General features: G+C 37.0%; 1 protein-coding gene across 1 annotated transcript in view; it reads left to right on the top strand.

Moving 5' to 3' along the window:
* The window catches only part of PRKDC (protein kinase, DNA-activated, catalytic subunit), an 82,306-nt gene that overhangs the window by 13,687 nt on the left and 42,506 nt on the right, over positions 1-26,113 (top strand). Inside the window, exons 17-43 of the mRNA XM_041473702.1 lie at positions 268-383; positions 1,140-1,299; positions 2,390-2,476; positions 2,837-2,956; positions 3,324-3,483; positions 3,921-4,027; positions 5,860-5,950; positions 7,220-7,383; positions 8,017-8,169; positions 9,381-9,488; positions 10,266-10,492; positions 10,906-11,000; positions 11,960-12,059; positions 12,918-13,051; positions 13,559-13,813; positions 14,790-15,016; positions 15,668-15,876; positions 15,992-16,124; positions 17,176-17,334; positions 17,489-17,692; positions 19,104-19,289; positions 20,216-20,320; positions 21,322-21,489; positions 21,782-21,909; positions 22,896-23,103; positions 24,205-24,383; positions 25,446-25,614. Coding sequence (XP_041329636.1) covers positions 268-383; positions 1,140-1,299; positions 2,390-2,476; positions 2,837-2,956; positions 3,324-3,483; positions 3,921-4,027; positions 5,860-5,950; positions 7,220-7,383; positions 8,017-8,169; positions 9,381-9,488; positions 10,266-10,492; positions 10,906-11,000; positions 11,960-12,059; positions 12,918-13,051; positions 13,559-13,813; positions 14,790-15,016; positions 15,668-15,876; positions 15,992-16,124; positions 17,176-17,334; positions 17,489-17,692; positions 19,104-19,289; positions 20,216-20,320; positions 21,322-21,489; positions 21,782-21,909; positions 22,896-23,103; positions 24,205-24,383; positions 25,446-25,614 — 4,152 coding nt within the window. The remainder of the gene's footprint in view (positions 1-267; positions 384-1,139; positions 1,300-2,389; positions 2,477-2,836; positions 2,957-3,323; positions 3,484-3,920; positions 4,028-5,859; positions 5,951-7,219; positions 7,384-8,016; positions 8,170-9,380; positions 9,489-10,265; positions 10,493-10,905; positions 11,001-11,959; positions 12,060-12,917; positions 13,052-13,558; positions 13,814-14,789; positions 15,017-15,667; positions 15,877-15,991; positions 16,125-17,175; positions 17,335-17,488; positions 17,693-19,103; positions 19,290-20,215; positions 20,321-21,321; positions 21,490-21,781; positions 21,910-22,895; positions 23,104-24,204; positions 24,384-25,445; positions 25,615-26,113) is intronic.

Below are 26,113 nucleotides of genomic sequence, written 5' to 3' on the forward strand. Positions count from 1 at the left end.
AATAAATAGAAGTTCACAGAATCTGTTACTTTAGACTTTCTACTCTGGAATCTGCTGTTTTTAATTTTTTGACCGGCTTTCTACTTAGAAGTAGGCATCTCTTATTTTTCCTTTCAATTACTGATGTGTTAACTGTTAGTCCTTCATCTCACAGAGTACCTAATAACAGCTAGAAAAAGACAGACTGTTAATGTGGAAAAAAAAAATGCGTAAAGGCTTTCTGTGCTGTCACAGATCCAGTGTTCTTTCTTCAACATTTATTTTCAGGATGGAAATGCAGGTGACAGTGCTTTGGTTGGGCCCTCTTCTGACCCTGCTTCAAACCTTCAGCCAACGAAGCCAATAGATTTTATTGCCTTTATAAATCTAGTGGAGTTCTGCAGGTATTTATATGTTTTTATGTAATTTGAAAGTTACAAAGTGGTTGGAAGAAGTTTGAGGTGAAATGTGTTTAAGATGCTTGTTTCTGAATTCTGCAGGTATTTCTAGGTTTTTATGTAATTTGAAAGTTAAAAGTGGTTGGAAGAAGTTTGAGGTGAAATGTGTTTAAGATGCTTGTTTCTGAGTCAGTTTGATAGGTCATATTTCAAAATGCACAAGAGGATTAGGAGGGAGACAGGAAGGGTATTTCAGACACCTGGGCCATGAGTAAACTCATCAGCTCATCAGCTCAGGTTTTTTAAAAGAATACAAGAGACATTCATTAGCATTCACTTTCATTATTTGGATGTAGTTGTCATTCATTATGTGTTATAACTTCTAGTATTATCCTGACCATGTATCCTAAATACTTCAGAGACCAGAGATACAGTCTTCGTAGACCATTAAGGGGCATTAAGTGAAAGGTACAGCATTAGTTGCCTGTGGATGTCCAGTAATGGAATGTGATATACGAGGATGTGTGTTTGTATAAATTCAATAATGAGATATAATAAATGGCTTTGCCCTCTAAAACAAAATTAAAATCTTCCTGTGCTTGGCTCAGAACGCAGCATACATTTATTCTCTGTCTGTCTGCTGCTCTGTTACAGCAATATTTCTTTCTTGTACTGAGATGAAAGTTTTTTAAAAATAAAGTTTTGCATTTGATTACTTTTTTTCTTCTTTTTCCTTCTCTGTTTTCTTTGAATTGGTTTTAGAGAGATACTTCCGGAGAAACATGTGGAATACTTTCACCCTTGGGTATATTCCTTTGGTTACGAGCTTATTGTACATTCAACAAGACTACCTCTTATTAGTGGATTCTACAAGCTGCTCTCAGTTACAATGAAAATTGCCAAGAGGATAAAATACTTTGAGGTGAGATCTTTCACTCAGTGGAGGAGTAACATGTTGTATTAATGACTGTGCCATTCTTTATGTATAGTATTTTATTCCCTATGGAAATAGTTCATTGAAACTGTTACTGGGTTGTTTCAAATGTTTATAGCTTCCTGTGCCTCCATAATTTGAAGGACATTAATAGTCAAAATTTAGACTAGAAGCCCAGTTTCTGAAGAGACACCATCCCTGTGTAATCACAGAATCTGAATTGTTAGGGTTGGAAGGGATCTCTGGAATTAATGCAGTCCAACCCCTCCACCAAGGCAGTGTCACCTAGAGCAGGTGACACAGCAGCTCATCAAGGTGTGTTTGGAATGTTTTCAGAGAGGGAGAGTCCGTGACCTCCCTGAGCAGCCTGTCCCAGGACTCTTTCCAAAATCCTGAGCTGGGTGAGCAGAGAGATGGGAGGTACCTTTGCAGTGCAGGTGGTATAAAAGATATTTTGGATAGAAACAATAATCAGAACAGCAGAGTCATGTATGGGTTAATGGCTCAACTTCTGGAATGTATTCCTGCTCCATTCACTGATTTCCACAGGGAATATGATGCCCCAGTGGTAGAACACTAGCTGTGGTTTGAAAGCTATTGGACTAAAACATGTGGGTGTGTATCCCAACACAGAGCCCAGAGTTGTCCCTGCCACTGCTGCTGATGGCACCAAGTGAAGCACATTTGGAAACTCTTTGGTGTAGATGCTTATACTGTGGACACTGTTGTAAATTGTTTTCTTGTTAAACCATCATTCTTGCCACCTGGACACCACTGTTAGGGAAGTTTGGGTTTTTATGATTTGTTGCATGAGCAGAGAAAATTAAACCATTGAAAAGCTGCTTTGCAGACATATATCTCTTGTTTATTTGCTTAATATTTAATATATTCCAAAAAGTTGACCCTCAGTGAACTATATTAATGTTAATTTCCAACCTCTGAAAGATCAAAGATACATTTCAAGTTTTCACTGACACCGGTTTTGTATTGGACAGTGTGATGTATGTATTCTGAGTTGTAGTTCATATATGTATTATGTGCTTTTTTATAGTATTAACTTGTGGTTTCTGTTTGGTAGGATGTCAGCCCCAGGAGCCTCAGAAGGTGTCCTGAAGACCCAGAAAAGAGCTCTTGCTTTGCACTGTTTGTAAAGTTTGGAAAAGAGGTAAGGAATGTTGCTCCCTAACTTTCTTAGGCTGAGTAAAAACATGTGTGATTCAATCAAAATTTAATCTTCTGAGAAATCTTACATACACAGTAGACATATTCTTGCTTTTTGAGCTATGCAAGGTAGTGAGGTTTTAAGATCTTTTTTGGTCAGTTTTTTCAATGTCAGAAGAAGTGTATTGGTCACCAGTTCTCACAATTGAGAAATAACAGTATAAATACTTCTGGTAATTGTCTGCAGGTGAATGAGATTCCAGTATTAGTTTGGGCTTGTTTATTTTACATGGGTATTGATACAATTAAGTCAAGATTTCAAAATGTTTATGTTTGTTCTTGATCTATTTATCTCCATTTTTAGGTTGCAGCAAAAATGAAGCAGTATAAAGATGAATTGTTGGCATCTTGTCTGATTTTTTTGCTCTCTTTACCACATGACATCATCATGCTTGATATCAAAGCATATATTCCTGCACTGCAGGTGAGTCAAAGTGATGTACAACTAACACTTTTTTTCCCTAAGATATGTACAAACATTCTGTAGCAAAGTCAGTATTAAGGTAACTATTAAGCTCTCTACAATCTTCAGTAAGATAGAATACAAATTACTTGATTATTTGAATAAAAAGTAAATTGTTGGAATTTTCTTTTGCACTAAGCAGACTTTCTTATTGCTTGTGTTGCAATATAAACATATCTCCTGTGCTGATCTTGGGTGAGATGCTAAACAGAGAAAAGTTACTGCAAAGGGAGATGGACACTAAATGCTTTTAAATTTGTCTCTCTTACCATTAAGTAGCACAAGTGAATAAATGTGAAAGGCTGATAGTTTTGTATTTGACATTTAGAATGCATTTAAGCTGGGCCTTAGCTGTACCCCAATGGCTGATCTGGGCCTGGATGCTTTGGAAGACTGGTCAGCTCGCATCCCCAGACATATGATGCAACCCCATTACAAGGATGTCCTGCCTCTTCTTGATGGTTATTTGAAAAGCTCTACATCTACAGGTACATACATGCAAAAAATTGCTGGTCTTAAGGAAGAGGAAAATAGTTTTTTTAATAAAGATGTGAAAATGCCGTACCTTTTATTTATATTGTGCACTTTCTGTGTTTGGAACAACATAACTTCCCTTACACCCCAAAATGCACTTTTTTCTTAAACTGGGATTTACTTGCTTCTGCTGAACCATCAGTAATCATTGCCATTTTATTTGTTATTTCTGTGTGATATGTCCTTTTTTGCTTGAATTAGCTTAGTTTTGCTAAGAGACTTATTTTCCTTAATAAAGATTTTAAGTGAAAAAATAATTGTCACGTTTAAAAAATAAAAATATGCAAAACAAGAGTTTTTGTTTTTTTTTTTTTAAACGAAACTATGAGTAGGTGCATCAGGTGCTGTTACAATAAACTGGTGTTGATATGCTGGTTTTTTTTTTCATCAGTTGAATCCCAGAATAACTGGGAAGTAAGGAAACTTTCTCAAGCAGCCCAGAAAGGACGTAAAAAAGTTGTGATACAGCGTATAAGAAAAGCAAAGACATTTTCAGTGGTAAGAACCCTCTTTATTTTAAGAGTTAAATGTTAATCCTTTCATCCCACTACTTCTTTTCCTTTCTTGCATGCATACTTTTTTTTTTTTTTTTTTTTTAATGAGGGCTAGTTCTACCTTAGGTGAGTTTAATGAATTCCATTCTGCAGTGTGGCTCAACAAGCTGTTACATCAGCACAGCTGGAAAGATGTCATATTCTATTGAGGGTGGGAATTAAGCAGGGAAGGGGGACAGAAGAAATCCTGTAAGTCAGTATCATTGCTAGACTGATACATTATGGCAACAAAAATTTGACTCCCAACACGCAAAATCAGGTCCCAGCTTGGCAGCTTTGCAGTAGGCAATACAGTTTTGTAAATGTTTAAGCGTTTGGGGGATTTTTAATTGTCTTGTGGATTGGCTTACAGTCTTTAGAGGCCAGCATATGTATTACTTTGTCCAGTGGCCTCTCAAATGTAAATGTAGTTTTATTTGTATATTCCACTACACAAGCTGACTTGGAATAAACCTGTTTTTAGATGTGACATTACTCCTATATACAGAACTCTTTCCAGCCTGGTTGTCTTTAAACATGATACTCCTGGAGTGAGTCCAGTAGAGAGCTACAAAGATGATTAGAGGACTGAGGCATCTCTTATGAGGAAAGGCTAAGGGATCACAGCCTATTTAACCTGGAGAAGTGAAGACTGACAGGACCTCATCAATATCTACCAGTATCTGAAGGCAGGGTATCAGGAGGATGGAGCCAGGCTCTTCTCAGTGCCGAGCAGTAAGACAAGAGGCAATGGGCAGAAACTGATGCGCAGGAAGTTCCATCTAATATGAGGAAGAACTTCTTTACTGTGCACTGACCGAGCACTAAGACAGATTTCTCAGAGACTTCATGGAGTCTGCCTCACTGGAGTTATTCCAGAACTGTCTGGATGCAATCCTGTGCCTGTGCTCTAGGATGACCCTGCTTGAGAAGGGAGTTTAGACCAGAGGAGCCGCAGCAGCCCCTTCCAGCCTTGGTCATTCTGTGATTCTGTGAAACAAAATTAGTTAATTTTGTATCCTGTACAGGTTGCTTCTGAAATTCAGTTGCCTGATGAGTCTGGGGAAAGGAGGCTCAGGGGAGACCCTTATGCTCTTTACAATTATCTGAAAGGAGCTTGCAGTCAGGTGGGGGTTGGTCTCCCAGGTAACAAGTGACAGGACAAGAACAAGTGGCCTCTGGATGTGCCACAGGAGGTTTAGAGGTTTACATTAGATATTTGGAGAAGTATATTCATGAAACATATTCATTCACTGGAACAAGCTTTCCAGGTAAGTGGTACAATCACCATCCCAGAAGTGTTCAAAAGCATATGGATGTGGCACTTGAGGACTTGGTTTCGTGATGAGTATGGCAGTGCTGTGTTAATGGTTGGACTTGATGACTTCAGAGGTCTTTCCTAATCTAAATGATCCTGTGATTCTATATAGATACAGGATCTAAACTTTTAAGTTCTGGAATTAAAGCAAATGAAAAGAGCAATTTTTACTTCAGATTTGTTTCTGCACTGTTATGTCGTTCTGTAGGTATGTGTTATCTGTGGTAATAAAATTTTACTTGAGAAATGGTAATTGAAAGCTCACAAAATGCAATGAAAATGCTTTCTAGTCTTGCCCTATTTTGTTTACTAAACCAAAGTTCATCTCTTGGTTGATGCAATTCTTCTCATGGTTTCGTTTTACCTTCTTTGTCTGTGTTTAATAAGGGCCATAAAACCTTCATTTACTCTGTAAACCAAATTGTTTCTATATAGAGGTAACTGCTCTTTCACTAATATTAATCTGTTGAATTATTTAGGATAATAGTCCCTCCTTGGAAGCAGTAAGGACTAGGGTAGCACGCCTTCTTGGATCTTTGGGAGGGCAGATTAACCACAACTTAATTACAGGTGAGTATCCTGTCAAAAATATTTATATGCCTCTTCTGTCTCTCTTGAAAGTAGATTTCATTAAGGCCTCAACATCACTTTCATATACCTGGTTTTGGTTGCTTCATTTAAACAAAATTACTTCTATTCACTTCTGGAGTTTAGTAGAGCAGAAGTATTCACCAACTTAATATGGAGTAGGGAATGTGTTTAGGAAAAAACAGTTGAAAGCAAAAAACTATGCATCTGAGTATATGGTTTTATTTATTCCACCCTTCACCCTCTGGCTGCAAAGCCATTTTAAAACTTTGCCCCAGTTTGTAGCCCCTCTGTACTTATTTCTACCTCTACTACAGCTCCCAGTATTTAAGAACTGCAGTCATGAATTGTGTAAATCTTAGCAAGCTTACTTTTTCACTTGTGAGTTTAAGGTACATCATGCTACATCATTAGTATGTGCGGGTACTAGAGTTCCATTTGGGTGCTCCTCAAAAAAAAAGACAACATTTTCTCCCTTTCTCTGTCCAGGCCATGAACAAGCTTTATAAGTTAAATATTAAATACCATACAGTCTAATAAAAATGGAAAACAGTAGTGTAAGTACCTGACCATGAGATTCAATGGATGAATTCAGCACAAAATTTAGTTAATTTAAAAATTAATTTAATAGTATGAATTTTTTTCCTTTCTTTACATGCTTATGTTTGTTTTTATGCCTTTGCAATCAGTTTTCTTTCTGCCAAGTACTTCTCTGTTACTTCTCAAAAATACTGGGGAAAAGTAGGCTTATTCTCTGGAAATTAAATACAAAGTGTGGTCAGATTTTGTTAGCCAGATTTTCAAATATAGGAATATAGGGAGAGAAGGGAGTAAGTATGCCAGTTTTTCTTGGAGGAGATAGCTATAAATGGCTGTAAATGTCTTCATTTTCTGTGCAATTGCAGGAGTCAGTGTGTTGGATCTTCTTGTCTGACTGACCTTCAAGAATTTTCTGTAACATTAGAAGACAAATGCATTATATTGGATGTCTTACAGAAGTATTTTAAATCAAGTGTGACTCAATGCCTTCTGGATTTATTTGTCTCCAAACTTAACCTGTATTTAAACTGGAGACTGTTGTAACTATCACCTGAAATGTTGGCTACGTTTTTTTCAGGAATTTATAAAGCATTAACATTGCTTGGCAATCTAACTGAACTTGGAAGGTTACAGATTTTTTTGACTGAGCTAAGTAAATACTTGCTTTATGTATGTTGTATTAAGCTTGTTTTCATCTTTCAAATGCATCAGCTACCTCTGCAGAAGAGATGATGAAGAAATGTGTGTCCTGGGACACTGAGAAGCGCCTGAGCTTTGCTGTACCATTTGCAGATATGAAGCCTGTCATCTACTTGGACTTATTTTTGCCTCATGTGACTGAACTGGCTCTTTCTGCAAGTGACAGGCAAACAAAAGTACTGATTTTTTTTCTACATCTTGTTTTATGCTAGCTGATAAAATTGCATCAAATAATGTCTTCCTTGTTACTACAGACCTGTTTTAATTAATTCATACGTAGCAATGTACTTCTTTGGTGCCCTTTCATAATTACACTATTCTAAGTGTTTCAAAGCTAAAGAGCAGAAGTTGTGTAAGCTCTGTCACACAGCATTGTGCTTGATTTAACATAAAAATGAATATTTTAAACTAGTGTTATTTGGCCTCCTTCTCATGCCCAACCTGTGAACTTGTGAGCTCAGTCCAGCAGAACACTTAAGCAAATATTTTGGTGCTGTGCTGGATTGGGATGTTGATACCCAAAGATTCCAGACTGGAAGCATCCTTGAAGACACCAGGGGTGACACTTTTCTGATGAGGAACTTTTTCCAGCTGATATGTTACTGCCCATAAGAGAGCCTAAAACATTAGGAAAAACTCCAGTTAGTGTGTGTGTAAATTGCTTCCATGGTCATGATCCGTTCCTGGAAACAGTGATTTAGCATAGGTGTGATTTCTCAAGTACCCCCTTTCATGTGACTCATTCTCCATAATTTTGTCTTCTCTGTGAAAGTAACGGGTGCATAACCAAAGGGATTTTTACATTTCAGGTTGCAGCATGTGAGCTGCTACATGGCATAGTCACATATATGTTGGGGAAAGCCTCTCAGATGCCAGAAGGACGTCAGGGTCCCCCACCTATGTACCATTTACATAAGCGAGTATTCCCAGTACTGCTTCGTCTTGCTTGTGACATAGACCAGGTAAGCAGATTTATTCATACGAATTTTAGCTTGTTCAAATTCCCACCTTTAAATGTGGCAATTAATTAATACTTTTATTTAGACGTTTCCCTAAAATGTTGGGGGTTTTTTTTCCCCCAAATGAAGAGTATTTTGTAGGGTGAAATTTTATTCTAGGGATGGATTGTCCAGGTTTTGGGAGTGGGGTTGAAACCTTTTCAAACACTCATTTCAAATACTTCTATAATGTAGTGTAATTCAGAGTAGCTCAGAGAAGAGAGATTTAGGTTTCATGGTTCACACAGGGAGTTAGTGGCAGTAACCCTCTTTATCCCCATATTTAATTTCTGTTGTCTTTCAGTAAGAAGTTAACTGGAGGTAAAGCTGATTGTTTTGATATTGAGTGTGTGCAAAGCTACACTCATAGGAAGAACGTTTAGGAGAGAATTTGTAGCTACCTTTTTGATACTTACAGATGATATATTTCATTCAAACATTTGGACTTGATATTTCTCCTCCTTTGCACAAAACCGAACAGACATGTAGGTTCATCTCCACAGAAATTACAGGTTTTTGTGTCTTTTGAGACTGCTGCTTGGACCCTGGCATCTGTATCTACTTTGAGATCAAGGGGATTTTATGTTCTGTTAAAATAGACAGGAAGCTGTGTTATCAGTTTAGGTGAAACCTCTTTTGCTGGCATATGGCTGAACATAAACCATAGGTAAATGATGTCTGTATTGGTCCAAGCCACAGGCACTGCTGATGAAGCATGTGTGTATGCACGAATAAGTGGGTTTAGTGTTTCTTCCCTTCATGCTATAGTATGACAGTAATCAATCAGATTGATTTACAGGTAGAATTGTTGAAATCTGGGAAATTACATTAATGGTAAAAATAGATTTTTAGATCTAAATATGGATTAAGAAAGGAACATCCCCGTTTCCCTGATTGTGTATTGGCACATCAGACTGGCATGCTATGTTCTTTGTCTCAAAGGATATTACTGAAAGTAAGCTTGGAGGTCATGGAGACGAGCTGAATAGAAAGCATCTAACCCATTTTGATTGTCTGGGGTTTTTTGATCCTTGATATGGGAATGTAATGTGAAATTGGGTGTTCATTTTGTAGACCCTTTTTCAAAGTACTGGTTTTTATTCTTACACAGTAATAGCAAAGTAGCATAGATATGTGTTAATCCTAAAAACATAGTTAATGTTTGCTCTTTTCAGGTAGCAAGACAGTTGTATGAGCCTTTAGTCATGCAACTCATTCACTGGTTTACCAACAACAAAAAATTTGAGAGTCAAGATACAGTGGCATTCCTGGAAGCTATCCTGGTAGGTCACAAGTCCTTCCTATCTTTTCTCTGTGCCATATGACTTTATTTTTAACTAGAATGATTTTACTGCTGAAGCAGCCAGGAACACCTGAACAGATAGAATGGCCCCTTAACTATTTGAAAGAAAGAAAATGGTTGGTTTATTTATTTATTTTCTAGTAACCATTTAATATTTCTTAACTGAAATTTGGATAGTGAATTTCTCTTTCTTTGGCATTCTCTAAATGCAGGTATATCATCTTTAGATAAATGCAACACTCTTTATCATCAGTATGAGCTAGGAACAATTGAAGCACATTGACCATTCATCCACCTGAATGGCTTTGTTGTGTGCTTAATTTTTCTCTAAGTATCTTTGCTGTCACCAGGTGCAAGTTTTGCATTTAAAACTAGCTTTTGCCCTGAACAGAAGTGATTGGTGGCAAGGTAGGTCAAGAGGATTGGAGTACTTTTTTTAATAAAAGTCAGTGTTGTTACACCACTTCTTACGTGGAGGAAGCACACCCATCAGAAAATGAAGTTACTTAGACTGATGGCTGAGACAGGAATAGAAATCGAGATCTTTGAGTTGGTAATTCAGCGCTGTGAGGGGTGAAAGTTCTTCCCTTCCCTTTGGACAGTAGCAATTTTGAACTTTGTTAATTTCTGGTAAACTGTGAGTACAGTTTTTTAATTTGCCAATACTGCAATGTAGATAAGCTGCTGTAATACTGCAAAGAGCCAATGGCGGGGGTTTTTCTCATTCTTGAGATGAAATAACCTTGTGTAATTTCAGAGTGGCATAGTGGATCCAGTTGACAGCACTTTGAGAGATTTCTGTGGTCAGTGCATACGAGAATTCTTGAAATGGTCTATCAAGCAGACAACACCGAGACAGCAGGAGGAAAGCCCAGCAAACACCAAGTCTCTCTTTAAGCGGTTGTACAGTCTTGCTCTTCACCCCAGTGCTTTCAAGAGGCTGGGTGCAGCACTTGCTTTTAACAGTATCTACAGAGAATTTAGGTGAGCAAGCAGAGCTTGAAACAGTAACTAACTTGGCCTAAAGGATCAATGAGATAAAAAGAGTTGTAGCTCAAATAGTCATCCACAGACACTCATTCTATTAATGTGTATGATAGCTGTAGCATTCAGTTACTCAGCTTATTTTTAACAGTAATTTTGTTTGGGCTTTCTGTCTGTGTGAAATGTATAAAAATAAACGTTAATCACAAGTTTATAAGAAGTTTTTTATGCCCTTTCAGGATGCTCAGCAAGTTTCACTGCTGTTTTTTAAAATGGTTTAGATTTACTTTTTTGTGCAAACATCTTTTGCAGTCTGTCTCTACAGTATTTAATTGGGTGGTTTTAATAAGGATATTACATTTAGTGCTCCTTCTACTCATGTTTCTCATGAAATTTTTCCTGTTTTTTTAAAGGGAAGAAAATTCTCTGGTGGAGCAGTTCGTATTTGAAGCACTGGTTGTTTTTCTGGAAAGCCTGGCTTTAGCCCATACAGATGAGAAGTCTTTAGGTGAGCTGTAGTTAATTAACTGCGGAATAAAGAAAAAAGTTACCTTGTGGAATCTTGAGTTAACAAAGAAAACTGTAACTGTAAGAAAAGTACATTTGCTTTCTTCTGCAGCAAAGGATGAATTATTTTTCATTATCAGTAGAGAGGTCTTTTGATATCTAGTTAGGACTGTTTGAATCAACTCCTTGCCATGTATAAAGGTGGAATATTTTGAGCCTGGGAGAAAGAACCTTTTCACATTTATGATGATTTACAGTTTTATAAAAACACTAAAATACACTAAAAAAAACTCAGATATGAGTTGTGGTTTTGCAGTTACATGGTGTGAAAAAATGTAGCTTGATGAGAATCAGTCTATTCTCGTATAACAAACAAATGCTCCAGAACTTGTAATTTTGATATATTCTATGGAATATTTCCAATCTTCTGATACCTTTTCCTCATTGTCTTGTCATTCTTTACAACAGTATGTAGTTGTGTGAAGAGCCTGTGACCTCTTTAACAGTACTACTGATTCTTTAGTTAATCTACTTTTCTCTCTCTTTTTTTTTTTCCCCATGTTCTTTCATCAATTAATAGTAATTAGAACATAAAGCTAAAACTTGGTGTAACAAAACTTGATTTCTTTCAGAGGAAGAGTTCAGGATATGGTAGAAGTGTCCCCAGAAGAATTACTCATGGGAAAATTTTACAGTTTCTCTAAGCATGGTCACAGAAAGTAGAATGCACAGTTTTATACCAAAGGCCTCAGGCTTGGCTCAGGCCAAGTTGGCCTGTCTGGTGTTTTGTGATTTTTGTTCTGCATTTTTGATAAATTTACTGTAGAAGCACAGAGTAGTGGAGCTGGTAGACATTATCATCTGTATAAGTCTCTTGCACCATGTCTACAGTGCTATCTCAATTCATTTAACCAAGTTACTGGTGTTGATTTAGAGATGTCAATTCCCTCTCTCCAACAGGTACTGCCCAACAGTGCTGTGATGCTATTAATCACCTAAAGCGCATAATCAAGCATAAAGCACCTTCTCTGAACGAGGAAGGGAAACGGCGGGTACCACGGTCAGCTATTTGCATTTATTTTATCCTGTGACAATTGATGGCACAGACCTCCTGATGTTGTCTATTGAACCACTGGTGGAAAAACACTGGACATAATATGAGAGGAGCATGATTCTTTATTCCAGCATGGTGAACTTGATTTAGTTTAGCAAAAAGAGGCAGAAGAGAAGAGCATGTTTCCCTCACAGCAGTGCAAATAATAACATTAGCACTGGTGCTACAAAGCACTTGGGGGAAACTCCTCCAAAGCCTTTCTTACTGTTGTTCAGTGTCACCAGAAGCAGGACATGCTGCAACAGGATGATCAGCAGTTAAAGAAGGGAAGCAAAAAAGGTAAAAGAATCAAAAATGGATTCAGTATCAGGATGGATGAAGCTCTGAGTCACCTAGCTGACCCTGATTTGATCAGGAGGTTGGACTAGAGACCTCCTTACTTGCTTTTTTACCCAAATTATGTTGTGATTTTCAAGAAACTGGCAAGTGGAGTTCAGATTTGGGTCACTGGTATGGCATTTGATAAGTTATGAGACGAGATGATTATGGGGATGGAGAAAAACTGTGCAGGCTTATTTAAACTTTAATCTCCATTTTTCCTCTTTGAGTTTACAAAGAGAAAGGAGGATACCTGCTTCTGCATTTTTAAATTGTTTTCCACAAGGTCTATGCCAAGTAGAGTGAGGAGAAGGGAAAGCAGTGGTAAGCATGAAGGTGGAAGAACTCTTTCAGGTAGTGCAGATGGGTGGTAGTTTGATAGATAAAAGGGATTCATAGTGCTCGTGGAACATTTTTTTCAATTGAGAGACTGTTGCTTCTTGGTAGATGCCAAGAGGACTGTTAACCCCTAATATTTTTGTGCAGGGGATTCCCAGCTACTAAATCCGTGTGTCTTCAGGACATTGTTATGTGGCTTTTAGTGCAGTGCGGACGACCTCAGACAGAGTGCCGGCATAAAGCCATGGAGCTGTTCTATGAATTTGTTCCTTTGTTACCAGGTATTTTAAGTCACAGTGCACTGTTATCTTTGCTTTCTATATTCTGTGCATGCCTTCCCTCTGTGTTTTCTATGCTAGGTAGTAATTACAAGTATATATCTGTTGCCCCAGTGTTGTTAAATAGAAACAGAGCTTATATTGTTGCTTATATTGCAAATTGGGTACTGTGAGAACCTCAGGGTTTGAGGGATATTTTTGGGCATAGAAGAGGCTTTTATTGCAGACTTACTTCCAGGCCCAAAACTGCAGTTGTGTGTCCAGTAAAAAAAAAGTGAAATTTGTTGATGGGGAACTATGGATGTCTTAAAAATTGACCTCTTCCTTATGGAAGGAAGAGAAATGTGGGAATTTTGGTAATGTGACCAAGGCTAGACCAGAATCAATACCTTCTCTGCTAGAAGACGCAGTTTAAATCACAGAGTTGTTAGTTCATTTGCCTCTAGCTCCTTGCTAGTTTGAAATGTGTTTTTCCTAGAAAATTTATATTTCTGTTTCTATTTCTGTCAGGAAACAAGTCTCCATCTTCTTGGCTGGCTGATACTATAAAAAACAGAAATGTTTCTTTCCTCATTAACCAATTTGAAGGAGGTGGCACCGATGCCAAAAGTCCATCTGGGATCCTTTCTCAGCCAACTCTCCGTGGCATGCAGGAACCCTTCAGTTTACAGGCTGTCATGCAGTGGATGGACATGTTCTTAGCAGCCCTGGATTGCTACAATACGTTCTTTGAGCTGCAGATGATCAAACCTGATGAAGTACTGGGTGAGTGATTAACTGTTGCATTAGGTTCATTCGGGTGTTACACAAAGCCCACCCAAGGTGAGTTCTTAACTTGAAATTTAAGGTCTTTTCTCAAATGTGGAATAGACAGTTTTGCAAACGCTCCCAAAGTTGTCCAATGACAGTTGTAATGGGATGCGGGTTTTTTATGAAGTACTGTGTATCTTAAAATGTTTTCTTTTAGCCCTAGAAATACATGTTTGCATTTCTGAGTCATCCACTTACCAGCAGCTCCTTTTGCTCTACCTCATCTTCAAAAATTATTCTGTACAGCTAATTTCCCACTGCACAGAAAAGCAATAGGTTATTATAATATTTTTCTTGAAGTCCTTCTAAAGCTTTTTACCTGCTGTTTATGCTATCAGAAAACAATGTAAGAAGGAACCTTTTTGCTTCAAGTCCCATACATGTTACCTTTCTTCATTTCCTGATGCATCAGCTACATCAAGTCTAAAAGCTGCATTTGAATTTTGGTCAGGTAAAATAATAATACCTTGTGTAACCACTGGGTCTCCCAAAAGGTTTTTCTTTCAGTCATTCTTGCAAGCTTAAACAAAATGCTTTTGTTCAGCGATAGTACAGATTCATAGTCTTGTACAAGTTTTAGGTGGTCTGTCTGTCAGTGTTAGGTCTGTCTTGATTTAAAACAATATGTTGGAAGCAGCTAGCATAGGGCTAAGTCATTCAAAACTAGGGATTTAAAATTTGTATCCATTTTATTATATAAGCCTAAATCGTCATCATTGTTAATAAGTTCTTGTAGTGGTTAGTTTTTGGAGTGATCACTAGGTACAATGCTGTCCTGCTATTCTATTGCCCAGAATGGTAATACTTAGTACAGGCAGAGAGCTTTCAGAAAACACTGGTGTGAGATGTGCCTCTTTCTGTTTGTCATCTCAGGCTGTTTTCTTCCAAGCATGAAGCAATAAGCATTTCAAATTAGTGTAATTCTTTCTAGGTGTAAATGAAAGTTCCTTGTTCTTGAAGGCTGTGCAGTTCTTCCTGGACACTATTGCTTTGCATGATGTCCATGCAGCAGAGCAGTGCTTTGATAGCAGTTCCAAAGGCAGCATGTTCAGCCCTCAGGAAAGGGACAGGTACAACTACAGCAAGTGCACCATTATAGTCCGGATCTTGGAGTTTGTCACTGTCATCCTGGAAACGTGCCAGCAGGATTTCTGGAAGGTAGGCTCTGAAATATGTAGTAGATAAAAGATGCAAATTTTTATATACTTAAATATACGTGTTCTGTATATGGAGTACTTGCAGTGAATATTTCCTGTATGATTCCTGATGGCATTAAATGTTTGGAGGTGGTAGCTGCTTGAAAGGCAGAAAGAATTGACAATCTGCCTTTCTTGAATCCAGTATAGATATTCAGGTTTCTCTATTGGTCTCTCTATTTGATGCAATATAAGCCTTATTTAACTATATAAAGTATAATACTTATGAGTCTCTTAGGAAATTTACACTCCCAGGTTTAGTTCTGAGACTGTGATTGTCTTGTCAGCAAATCTCTGATAGTGTGTACAGAGATGTACATCTGGATTTACAGCTGTATAGTCAAGACTGAAACAGACCTATGTGGTTTAAAAGATCCAAATTGCAGTTTGGTGGGATAGCATGAATCCTATGTTGATGTTTATAGATACCTAATTTCTATGTATTAGCATAAATGTTTGAAAGTCAGACATTTCAATAGAGAAAATCAGCAAGAATAGGTACTGTTTCATGTTTGGTTTCATTTGAGATAGGATTAATGGTAAGTTATGAAAAATTAAATAGAGAAATCTGAATGAATTTTTAAAGTTTTTGTTTAATTTTTTTTCTTTCTAGCTGCTTGAGAAGGAACTGCTAAATGCAAGCTTTATAGAGCTTGTGGTGATGACAGTGTGTGATCCATCACACATAGGCTTTAACACAGCTGATGTGCAAGTCATGAAAAACCTCCCAGATATCTCAGTAAGACTCATGAAAGCTCTGATGAAATCTCCCTACCAGGAATCTTTGAAATTGTGTATAAAAAAAAGAATCACACCGCAGAGGTAAGTAGGGGCTTTCTGGTAAGCTTGAGTCCAGAACAAACCCTCACCATGGAAAGTAAATAATGTTGTCTGTGGATGCATTAATAAAACATTATTGCTTCTCTTTCCTCTCTAGCCTTGAGGACCTTTGTTCTGTTGATCTGTTTAATTCAGAGGCACGTTTGGATCAAGTTAGGATTGGTGCTGTCCTTTCTGCCTGTAAGCAGCTCCAGAAATCTGGCCTGCTTCATTCTGTTCTTCATGGTCAGGTGATTATTAATACAGAAAATAATAGTAAACATTTGTACATGGTAAAGAGCTTTTCCTGTGTAAAACCAGGATAAAAACAGAGAACAGATCAGATGACTTTGTTTAAAATGAGATCAACAATGAAGAGCTAGTGTTGAATGGGATCAAAAACAAATGTTTTAGGGTTATTCTACAAATCTGAGTAGCACAATACTGAGGCTTGAATAACCTTTATAATTATGTTAGTCTTTCTGTGGTTAGCTCCAGATTCTGAAAATCTCTGAAAATCTGATTCTCTAACTTCCTTTAAGTGAGCTTTGCAAAACTGAAAACTCAAAAAATCAGTATTAACTGTCAAATAAAGGAGGCATTTTTAACAGTTTTTATGCAGAGACCATTCAAAGTGATGAGGGAAATTAGAAAAGGAATATTTCCTGACTGATCAGAATAAATATAGTGGGTCTGAGTTGCAGGAAGACACGATAGAGACCTCTGAAGTGTAAGGATGTAGACTATATTACTCAAATTCCTTCCACTAACTTTCTGATTGTAGTAGATCTCTACTTTGGACAATTGAAGGAACAAGTTGTGAAACAGCCACCAAGACTGAGAATTTGTGAATGAGGCTGTAACAGGGCTGAGAAAAGCTAACAAGTACTTCAAATACTTAATTTCTGTGTTCTGTCCATTCTCTTTATCAACAAAATCTAGACCTGTGGTTGCCATATATTGATAATCAAGGAGCTGCATGGTTTACCATTTGTGTCCCACCCATCCTGACTTAGCTATTCATTTTACTTCTGTAGTCAAGTAAACCTGAAAAGGTGGAGGAGGATCAGAATATCTGGAACATTTGTCAAGTTACTTTCAGTTTGTTCTGAACTTTGTACACGATAGGATTGTCTCATTTAAAATCTCTTCCCTGAGTTAGAAAGGTGTCTTGTCATGGTATATTTACATTGCTTTATAAGGAAATTATCTGGAGTTCAAGTGTTTTAATTAACTGTACAGATGGATTGGAAGCCTTCTTTCAGCTTTTGTTGATTGTCACTTCTTTCTTGGTTTCCATAGGATGAAGGGTCTGATTTCTCAGTTGGCTCCAAGCTTCTTTTAGTTGTTTATAAAGGCATTGCACCTGGGGGTGAAAGAATCTCTCTTCCATGCTTAGACATCAGCAGGAAGCGATTAGCTGACAGTCTTCTGCAGCTGGCCTTTGCTATTGATGAGCAGGTAGGATGTGGTTCTCCAGTTACAATCATTAAAATGAACAAAAGAAAAAAGTTTGGGATGGGAGCTTGAAAAAAAAACCCATGTGCTTTTCTAAATTTCTAAGTGAAATGTGATGTCTTTGGAATAACTCTTGTCTCTATACATTGATTTTCAGTGTGAGGAGCTAGTAAGTCTGCTGTTGAACACAGTAGTGTTGTCTGTGCCACTGTCAGGAGCATCACAGAACCAGCTGATAAATTTCTCTCATGGACAATATTTCTACAGCCTGTTCTCAGAAACTATCAATCAACAGCTACTGAAAAACCTGGACGTGATCATAGTCCGTCTTATGGAATCAGCTGTCAGCAATCCTCAAATGGTATTGGGCTTACTCTTCAAAAGGACAAAGTCAAAAGGGAATACTCAATAAAAGTTACAATTTTATTATTGTCTTCAGAGGTGGAGTGTGTAGTAGGGAAAGTGTATTGGGTTGAATTTCAGACAGCAGTGCATTAAAAGTTTTTGGTTTGAATTTCAGGGGTTTCTTTGTCTTGACCTACTGGTTCTATCATCATGATCTCTGGAACTTAACATTACTCTGTGATCTCAGATCAGACTGAGTGGAAAGTGCTTACCTGTTACCTATCCTGAGATCTATGTATTTCAGGATGTCTTTGCACAGTACTTCAGATCAAAAATGTCCTTTCAAAGGAGGGACCCATTTACTGTGCTTTGCTTTTCATTGCAGAATGGTCCCAGAGCATGTGACTTGGATTTGTTTTGGATAAAACTAAACTGAAACACAAGCTCCAACTGTTCATGGGTATTTAGTCCACAGGACTAGGGTAGAGTTAGATCAGAGTATTTGAAAGAGAGACATACAAACACACAACCCTCCTGAGCTGAAATAAATATGATATACTTTGTCATGTACTCAGTCTCAGCGCTGCTTGTTTGGCTCAACAGACTTCTTCCTGTTTGTCTACAGCCCTTATAGAACTCAATGCCATGAAGGAAACTTAGAACTGAGAAGTACTTCAGTGCTTCTGATAAACAGAAGGGTCAAAAAGATCAAAAGTCTGCTTTTTCTTTTGATTAAAAAGATGCTCAGCAAAGTAGAATCATCCTTTAAAAGTAATTGGCCCTTTTATAATCCAAAATGTTATGCTTAGATGTGCTGCATCCAGTAGTAGTTTAAAAGACTTGCAGCATCATTTTTGGTGATACCAAAAATTGTTTATTTAGACTGTAGAGGAATGTGTATGTTTTAATAGGCTGTTTCTGGTGATGATTATTAGTGTTTCCTGTGCTGAGCATGCCGCAATACTTTAATTCTTTTAAGGGTATCTTTTAGATGATAGTGATTATTAGTTTTTGAAGAGAAGAGATTTCAAACATACTTAGTTCATACATGCTTTGCAAGGGTTATTTTTCTTTTCAAAATGGATATGAATAAGTTAACATGTTTGCTATTTTTCAACTTCACACTAAAATTATCAAGTATTGGTCTTTGGTCTGGATTATCATTTATTTCTCCATGTATACACAAAAGGAATCAGAACTAATTGTGGCACTGTGCTCTGAAACAGGAGTAAATTGGAGAGAGGTCTTTTTTTTGAGAAGGGTGTGTTTTTAATTTCCTGCAGAGACCTTTCTTCCGCATCCTTTTGAGATTTAGATCTAGCATTGATTTGTGGTGCTCCTTTTTTATGAGTGCCCATACCACTGAAGTGATTCTACCATCCTTTCATTTGGGCTGCAAGAATCTTACCTGTTGCTCTTCCTTCCAGGTGGGGAGCATTTTGAATGGCATGTTAGATCAGAGCTTTAGGGATCGTGCTGTGCGCAAGCAGCAGGGAGCAAAACTGGTGACAGCTGTACTGAGAAACTGGGATAAACTGGATGGCTGGTGGGCCGAAGGTTCACCTGCCGAGAGCAAAATGGCAGTCCTCACCCTGCTGGCAAAAGTTCTGCAGGTATGTACTGCTTTATAAACTTCAGGTAACATTTCTGGTTCTGTAGAGATTGCATCGTGTTTTCAAGAAAGGCTGTTCAGGTCAAATGTTTTATGCTTGGGGGGAAAAATTAAAAAAGGGAAAAGTTGGGCATTGTTAAAATCTGGGTGTTTTTATTAGCAAAGTACAAAAAAATTTGGGACAGGTGGAAATTACTAGCTATTGCTCTTCTTCCCCCCTACCACCTTTTTTTTTTTTTTTTTTCAATTGTTCTCTTGTTTTAGCTGCCTGTTTTCCTTTTGGAGAACTGGTACAAGTACAGAGAGTGAACTCTGAGTAGCCTCTGGTAACATTCTTTGTCATGTTGGCATCCAGGAAGTCAAAGAGGATGAGTTCTACACATATTAAGAAACTACAGAATTATCTTTACTGTAAACACCTAATTTCTGTGACATTGAGATTTTGGTCTGGGATTTTTTTTTTTCTCTGTTTGAAAACATAATTTTCTACATATCCTTTTGGGGGTTTTATAGCAACTTATAAAAAGTAGTTGTACACAAATATACTCAAAGATCAACTGTTGAGCATAATTTTTATTTTTTATAATTAATTAGTTTAAGCTTCTATTGTTTTAAAGGTAGGACACAGAATGTGAATTGTATTGCTGTATTAGCTGGCGCTGAAATAACCAGTAGGAAATTCGGCTTTGAGAAGGAGACTAATATTTTTTTGAATTGAAAAATACCCAACATGATTTTGTTTGTACTGAGTAGGAGCTTTTATAGTTCTTCTTTTAAAACCAAAATCACTTTGTATGTGCTTTCTGTTAATTCAGTGTATTTTTGGAAATAAATAATTCTATAGCTCAAGGGCTTTTATTATGCCTTAATACAAATCTCTTTAACTTCTTAAAAAAAAACCAAATAATTTTTTTTCTGTCTTTCCAGATAGACTCTTCAGTTTCTTTCAATACCAATCATGAAGCATTTACAGCTGTTTTTAATACCTATACCAGTCTACTTACTGATCAGAATATAGGCTTAAATCTTAAGGTAAATTGCTCACTTCAACAGCTTCCCTACCCTCCCCAGATTACAATGTTAGTTGTTCATGGAATTCTCTCATATTTAGCTTAAATTTTCTTATGGACTTCTGGGGTTTTTTTCTTCTGTTCAGTATCCTAAAATTTGTAAATCATCCCTTTTGTCCTTCAGACAGAAGGTACTATCACAGATGCCATGCTTTGGTTTAAGGTGCTCTTTTTTTTCCTCTTGCTCAGAAGATAGGAATGTAATTGTTAGGAAAAAAAATTACCTTCAGTTGCAAGTTGTCTTGTACTCCCAGGTGTTCATTTGAGAAATGACAGCTAATCAGGCTTTTAGCAAGGAGTGGGTATTTCCTAGAGGTCAAATTATGAACATTGGTTGTGATTTTTACGTCCACGTCTGTCCATTAATACTGGTACTCATGGAGTACTAACGGAGTGGCTGCTGTATGCAGCTTGGTCAGGAGAGGGAGATAAAGTTCTGCAGACTGAAAGTGGGACTTACAAAAGATGCTGGTTGGACTAGAGTAATAAAACATTTGGTACTCATGGAAGTTTTGTGCGGTTGTTTCTCAGCCAGCCTGCCTTTAATTAGGCAGAGTTTTGTACTTCCCTGTGCATTCAAAATCAAGTTTGGAATTTTGCTTTAGCTACAAGGTGATGTATTAAATCAATGACTTGTGTGAGAATGAATGCTTGCTTAAAAAACAATGAGGTATTATTTATAGCCATGTCAGCCATGGGGTGTTAATTAGCTTTAACTCTTACTCAACAGTGACATGAGAGTTAAAAACTGTTTTCTGATCCAGAAGCTGGGAAAAAAAGCAGCTACATAATGTATTTTTATTAATACACTGAGCCATTGAATCAGTAAGAGCAGCCGCTGCTTCTGTTATGCAGTCCTATTCAGCTGGCTTCATAGTTAGGGAATAACTTATTTTTTATTGTGAAACTGTATCTCTTTTATGTGGTTTTTTTATGTGGGGTTTTTTTTTTTTTTCCCTTCAGGGCCAAGCAGTGATAATTCTCCCGTTCTTCACTAATTTGACAGGAGAAAAGCTTAATGATCTTAAGAATGCTCTGGATCAACTTGTAGCTTTCAATTTTCCCATGAGGTCTGATGAGTTTCCCAAAGGAACCTTGAAGCACAATAACTATGTAGACTGCACTAAGAAGGTCAGCATTTTTTAATGAATACATAATTAAAAGCCAAAGTGAACTGTGTCTGGAAACAAGTGTTTCACAGGATCTGGAATTAAAGAGAGAGATTCTTGGTTCACATGAAGAGATCATCTTTCATGTTTCTGGGTTATGTCTTTATCGAGAAATTGAATCTACAGAAGCACATTCAATAAGCACATACTTCTGTGCTTCTGCTTCTGATTAGTACTAAAAAATAATTACATCATTAGATTGAAGTGATTTGATCCACTGTGGCTTTTCATGTTATATGTTGCTGCTTCTTCAGTTTTTAGATGCATTAGAATTGTCTCAGAGTCCAATGCTGTTGCAACTGATGACAGAAATCCTCTGCAGGGACCACAGACATTTCATGGAGGACTTATTTCAAGCCAGCTTCAAAAGAATTTCCAGAAGGTGGGTTTAGTCCACTGGATTTTGTGTGTGTTTTCATTGAATTTTTGCTGAAGCAAATGTGCTTCTTGTATTTTATTGTTCTTATAATAATGATGATTTACATTATAAAGTTTTATATAATAGTTTTAATTCAGATTTTGCTTTTGTCTTTACATTTTCAAAGTATTTCCGAAGTGTGAGCAAGTGACATCCGTTTCCAGATTACACTTTCAGTGCCTGTGCAAATTTGGAAAGCCTTCTGTAAATAAGCTGAGATAATCCAGTTGAAAATAGCACTTGTTTGTTGTATATTTGCTATCCCTGTACATCCACATGATCACTTAAGTTGATAGTACTTAAATTGACAAATTAATTTGTTCAACCTCTTTGAAAATACAACAATGCACTTATTTAATTGAATAATTCTAGGGTGGTAAATTGTAGACTCAAACATGCTCTCTCCACAGAAGAGGTATTCAGTATCTCTTCCAAAACCAACATTCCAATTTTTGGTATGCTGTTCAGTAGTGACTATTGTGGAGCATGTAATTTCCTGGACAAAGTCATTTACCTTATGACCATATCCCATTTTTGAAATTTTGGCTTTGATAAAATTATTCAGAATAGCGGATCATCTAGTACTGGAATGTTTGATAGCCACTGTTCTTTTTTTCCTTTGGTTTGCCTGCATCTCTCACATATACTGGATAATTTTTTCTTTTAAATTGTTTAGTAAAAAGGAACTGAGAAAGTTAATGTTCACTTTAGGATTAAATTAGTAAAGATACACAAACAAGTTTGCCATCTCTTGCAGACTAAGAAGCAGAGGTGGGCTTTTTTGAGGGCTGCATAATACTTGGTAGTTTAGCCAAGATCTTGCATGCCTTGTAGGATAACCCAAGAGGGCATGAATGCAGTCAGCAAAAAAATCTAGATGTCCTAAGGGTGTGAGACATAAGTGAAGTCTGGTGAAAGAGTTTCCATCTTGAGATTTCCATCTCGTTTAGGGGCACCACTGACAAGCAAGTGATGTTGTTGGACACTGTTCACAAAATGTTCCGAAGTGAGGAACTTCTTTCAAATACTGCCCGCCAAGCATTTGTGGATCGGTCCCTCCTCACTCTCTTGTGGCACTGCAGCTTGGATGCACTGAGAGTATTCTTTGGCAAGATCATAGTAGAGGCTATGGACACACTTAATTCCAGATTTACAAAGGTATGAATTATATTGGGTTTTTTTTATTTAGGGTTAGGGAAGGTCTAAGAAAATGTTGATGTTGGTATGTACATTTTGCTTAACTTTGAATAAAGTGCTGATAAATGTGGTTTGATTTCTAGTTTTCTGTATCCTGGAACAGAAGCATGTGCCAGTTATATAATTTGATTATTACTGATAAACTTTTATTTCTTCCCCAACACATTGTTCCTTTGGAGTTAATGCATGTTTGCATATCTACTGTGTGTAAAAATTGAAGTTGGAGTGTTATTGTATATATCTGAAGGGGTTTGTCAAATGCAAAAACCCATTGTAACATTGCAATATAAAAGCTGTGTAAAATTGTAGCATGTTACTACATTGGGGGAGATGTTTCCAACTTTCATTGTGAAAGCTCTGAAATTAGGTACATTAATTCTAGAGAAAGAAATACACCTGTAATCATTGCAAAGGTTCTTTAGCAAGGGGTTAGGAGCACAGATCTTCCTTTCTCTAGTTACAGCCTTTCTTCCAATTTAAGAGTATAGTTGCATGCAATGATCTTGTTGCCAGCCAAGGTCTCTGTTCTTGCTATAGTTCTTCAGTCCCCAGGTTTTGCTGGTGCAGATGTTCACAGGCAGCAGGATGAGCAAGATGCTGAAATCACCAAAGTTTAGTTGTAGTTATTGAAACAAAATGCTAAAACTAAGATCTATGTAGCGTCACCCACACCATGTTCCTTTGCTGTAAATGTTGGCACCAAAATGGGGTTGCATAAAGAAACTCATGAATGACACCAAGAATGATGACAGTGTGTGTTTTGTGTATGTGTGTCATGAGGCTGAGCTGCCACTTGGTACTCTGCTTATTTTCCTCCAGTATCCTTATAATAATTTAGGTCACTTTTAGTTAAGAGAGCTCACCAGACAAGCATGGGTCGACACAGTTTTAATAACTACACTACACAGGATCTCAGAATCTTTTATTATCAGGTCTTTTCTCTGTTTTAGAAGGTAGAAGTAAGCTGAAGGTTGTCTAAGAAATTTGAAGTAACTGTGGAACTATTTAGAAAGGACAAGAGTCAGGAAGTTTTCTCCTGAGATTCTGCTTCTTTGTTTCTAGTCCCATGAATATAGCTTTGATGCCCAAGTTACTAAGAAAATGGGGTATTACAAGCTGCTAGAGGTGATGTATGTGCGTCTTCCAAAAGAGGAAGTTTACTCCAAGGACTCTAAAATTAACCAGGTGTACCGTGGCTCCATGAGTGTAGAAGGAAATGAACTTACCAAGACACTAATAAAGTAAGACCATAGTTTATTTTATTTGCTTTATATTTCTGATTAGGATTTGACCAAATATGCTTTTTTAAGTAGGCCATATGAAGCAAAATATGCTTTTGTTCAAGGGTAAATATAATCTCTTACATAGCTTTTGATTTTAAATTAAATACACAATATTGAGTTTGCCTCAATAGAATTATCTGTAGTGTAAACTACAATCCTGTGTTATGATAACCTTTGCCTCCTGCTTTTGTACTTTTTTTTTTTAATTTGTTACGCTTACACATTTATTTTACCTTTCCAGTATTATTCTTGGCCTTTAATTTGTGTTTTCACAACTTCAGTTTCAGTATACTCACACTTCTATGTGGAATATGGCTGTGTATTGCAAAATTGGTATTTATATGATTGATGAGATGATGGGATTGGTTTTTATTTACATTTCATAATAGAGCAGCATACTCAGTAGGAGTAATTGGCTTGATCATCATTGCAAAGGGGGACAAAAGAGAAATACTGAATATATATGTTAATTAGAATTGTTTAGTTTGTTTAATGTTCAGAGAAAAATATAAGATGCCTAAATTGCTTTTTGTTTTGTTTTGTTTTTTTGTTTTACAATACTGTGTCCTATGAGGACTTCAAAGAATTTCTTGATTCTATGATTTGCAGATCTATAATTGGATTTGTGCCAAAGACCTTTAAAAATCACATCTAAACTATTTTCTCAGCTAATCCATAAAACACCTTAGCATGCATGTCCATTCATAATTTTTTGGCAAAGGACCATGAGAGAATCATTATTGCATCAAAACAAACTTTCATCTTATCCGAACATAACCTGTCATCACATTTCTGACATTAAGGACTCCTGTCTAAATACTTGGGGAGGTTTTTTTGTCATTGCTGAATGGTTCCATTTTGGTTCCATTTACCTGCAGGATACTTGAACAAGTCTGAGGTGGTTTAATCAGATTCTGCTTCCTTGAAATTCTGTTGATTCACTGTTCTCTGATTGGAACCCTTCTTGTACTGCTTAGTGAAAGATTTCTGATGGTGTTTTCTTGCCTGATTGTGTTTAAGGTCGTGCTATGATGCATTTACAGAGAACATGGCAGGAGAGAGTCAGCTGCTGGAGAAGAGGAGACAGTATCACTGTGCAGCATATAACTGTGCTATTGCTGTCATCAGCTGTGTCTTCACTGAAAGTAAATTTTATCAAGGCTTTCTTTTTTCAGAAAAATCAGAAAAGGTGAGAAGCTTTTGTTGCTATTAGAAGGCTTTTAGAAGCATGACACACAAAGTGATTTTACCTGATGACAATAAATCAAAGAATGAAACCTGAATGATGTGCAATTATACTAACAAACTACCCAGTGAGGCAATAGAAGGAGTGGTAGCTGATGAAAGTTTTACCAGCTGTTTGGGAATGGGTGAAAGTAGTGATACTGTTTTCCTTCCACTCCCAATCCATTTTCTAAAATAGGAGGAAAAAGCCCCTATTGTTTAACTTCTCCAGTGCTTGGAATATACTTGAATAAGAGAGTCCTTTTTACAGAGCACATTCTGTGCTGTGAATTCTAAGTAGTTAAGTAGCAAAAAAATTTTTAGAGTACTGATGTAAAAGAAAAAGCATGCCACACTTTCTATGTTGTACATTGATCTGTTCAGTTTTTTAAAAGAAGAAATAAAATACTTTCAAAGCAATTGTTATTGTGTGCAGCATTATAATTTTGCTATTTCCAAACATG

The sequence above is a fragment of the Pyrgilauda ruficollis genome, unplaced genomic scaffold (genome assembly GCF_017590135.1).
Source record: "Pyrgilauda ruficollis isolate IOZ18807 unplaced genomic scaffold, ASM1759013v1 scaffold30, whole genome shotgun sequence".
Taxonomy (NCBI): domain Eukaryota; kingdom Metazoa; phylum Chordata; class Aves; order Passeriformes; family Passeridae; genus Pyrgilauda; species Pyrgilauda ruficollis.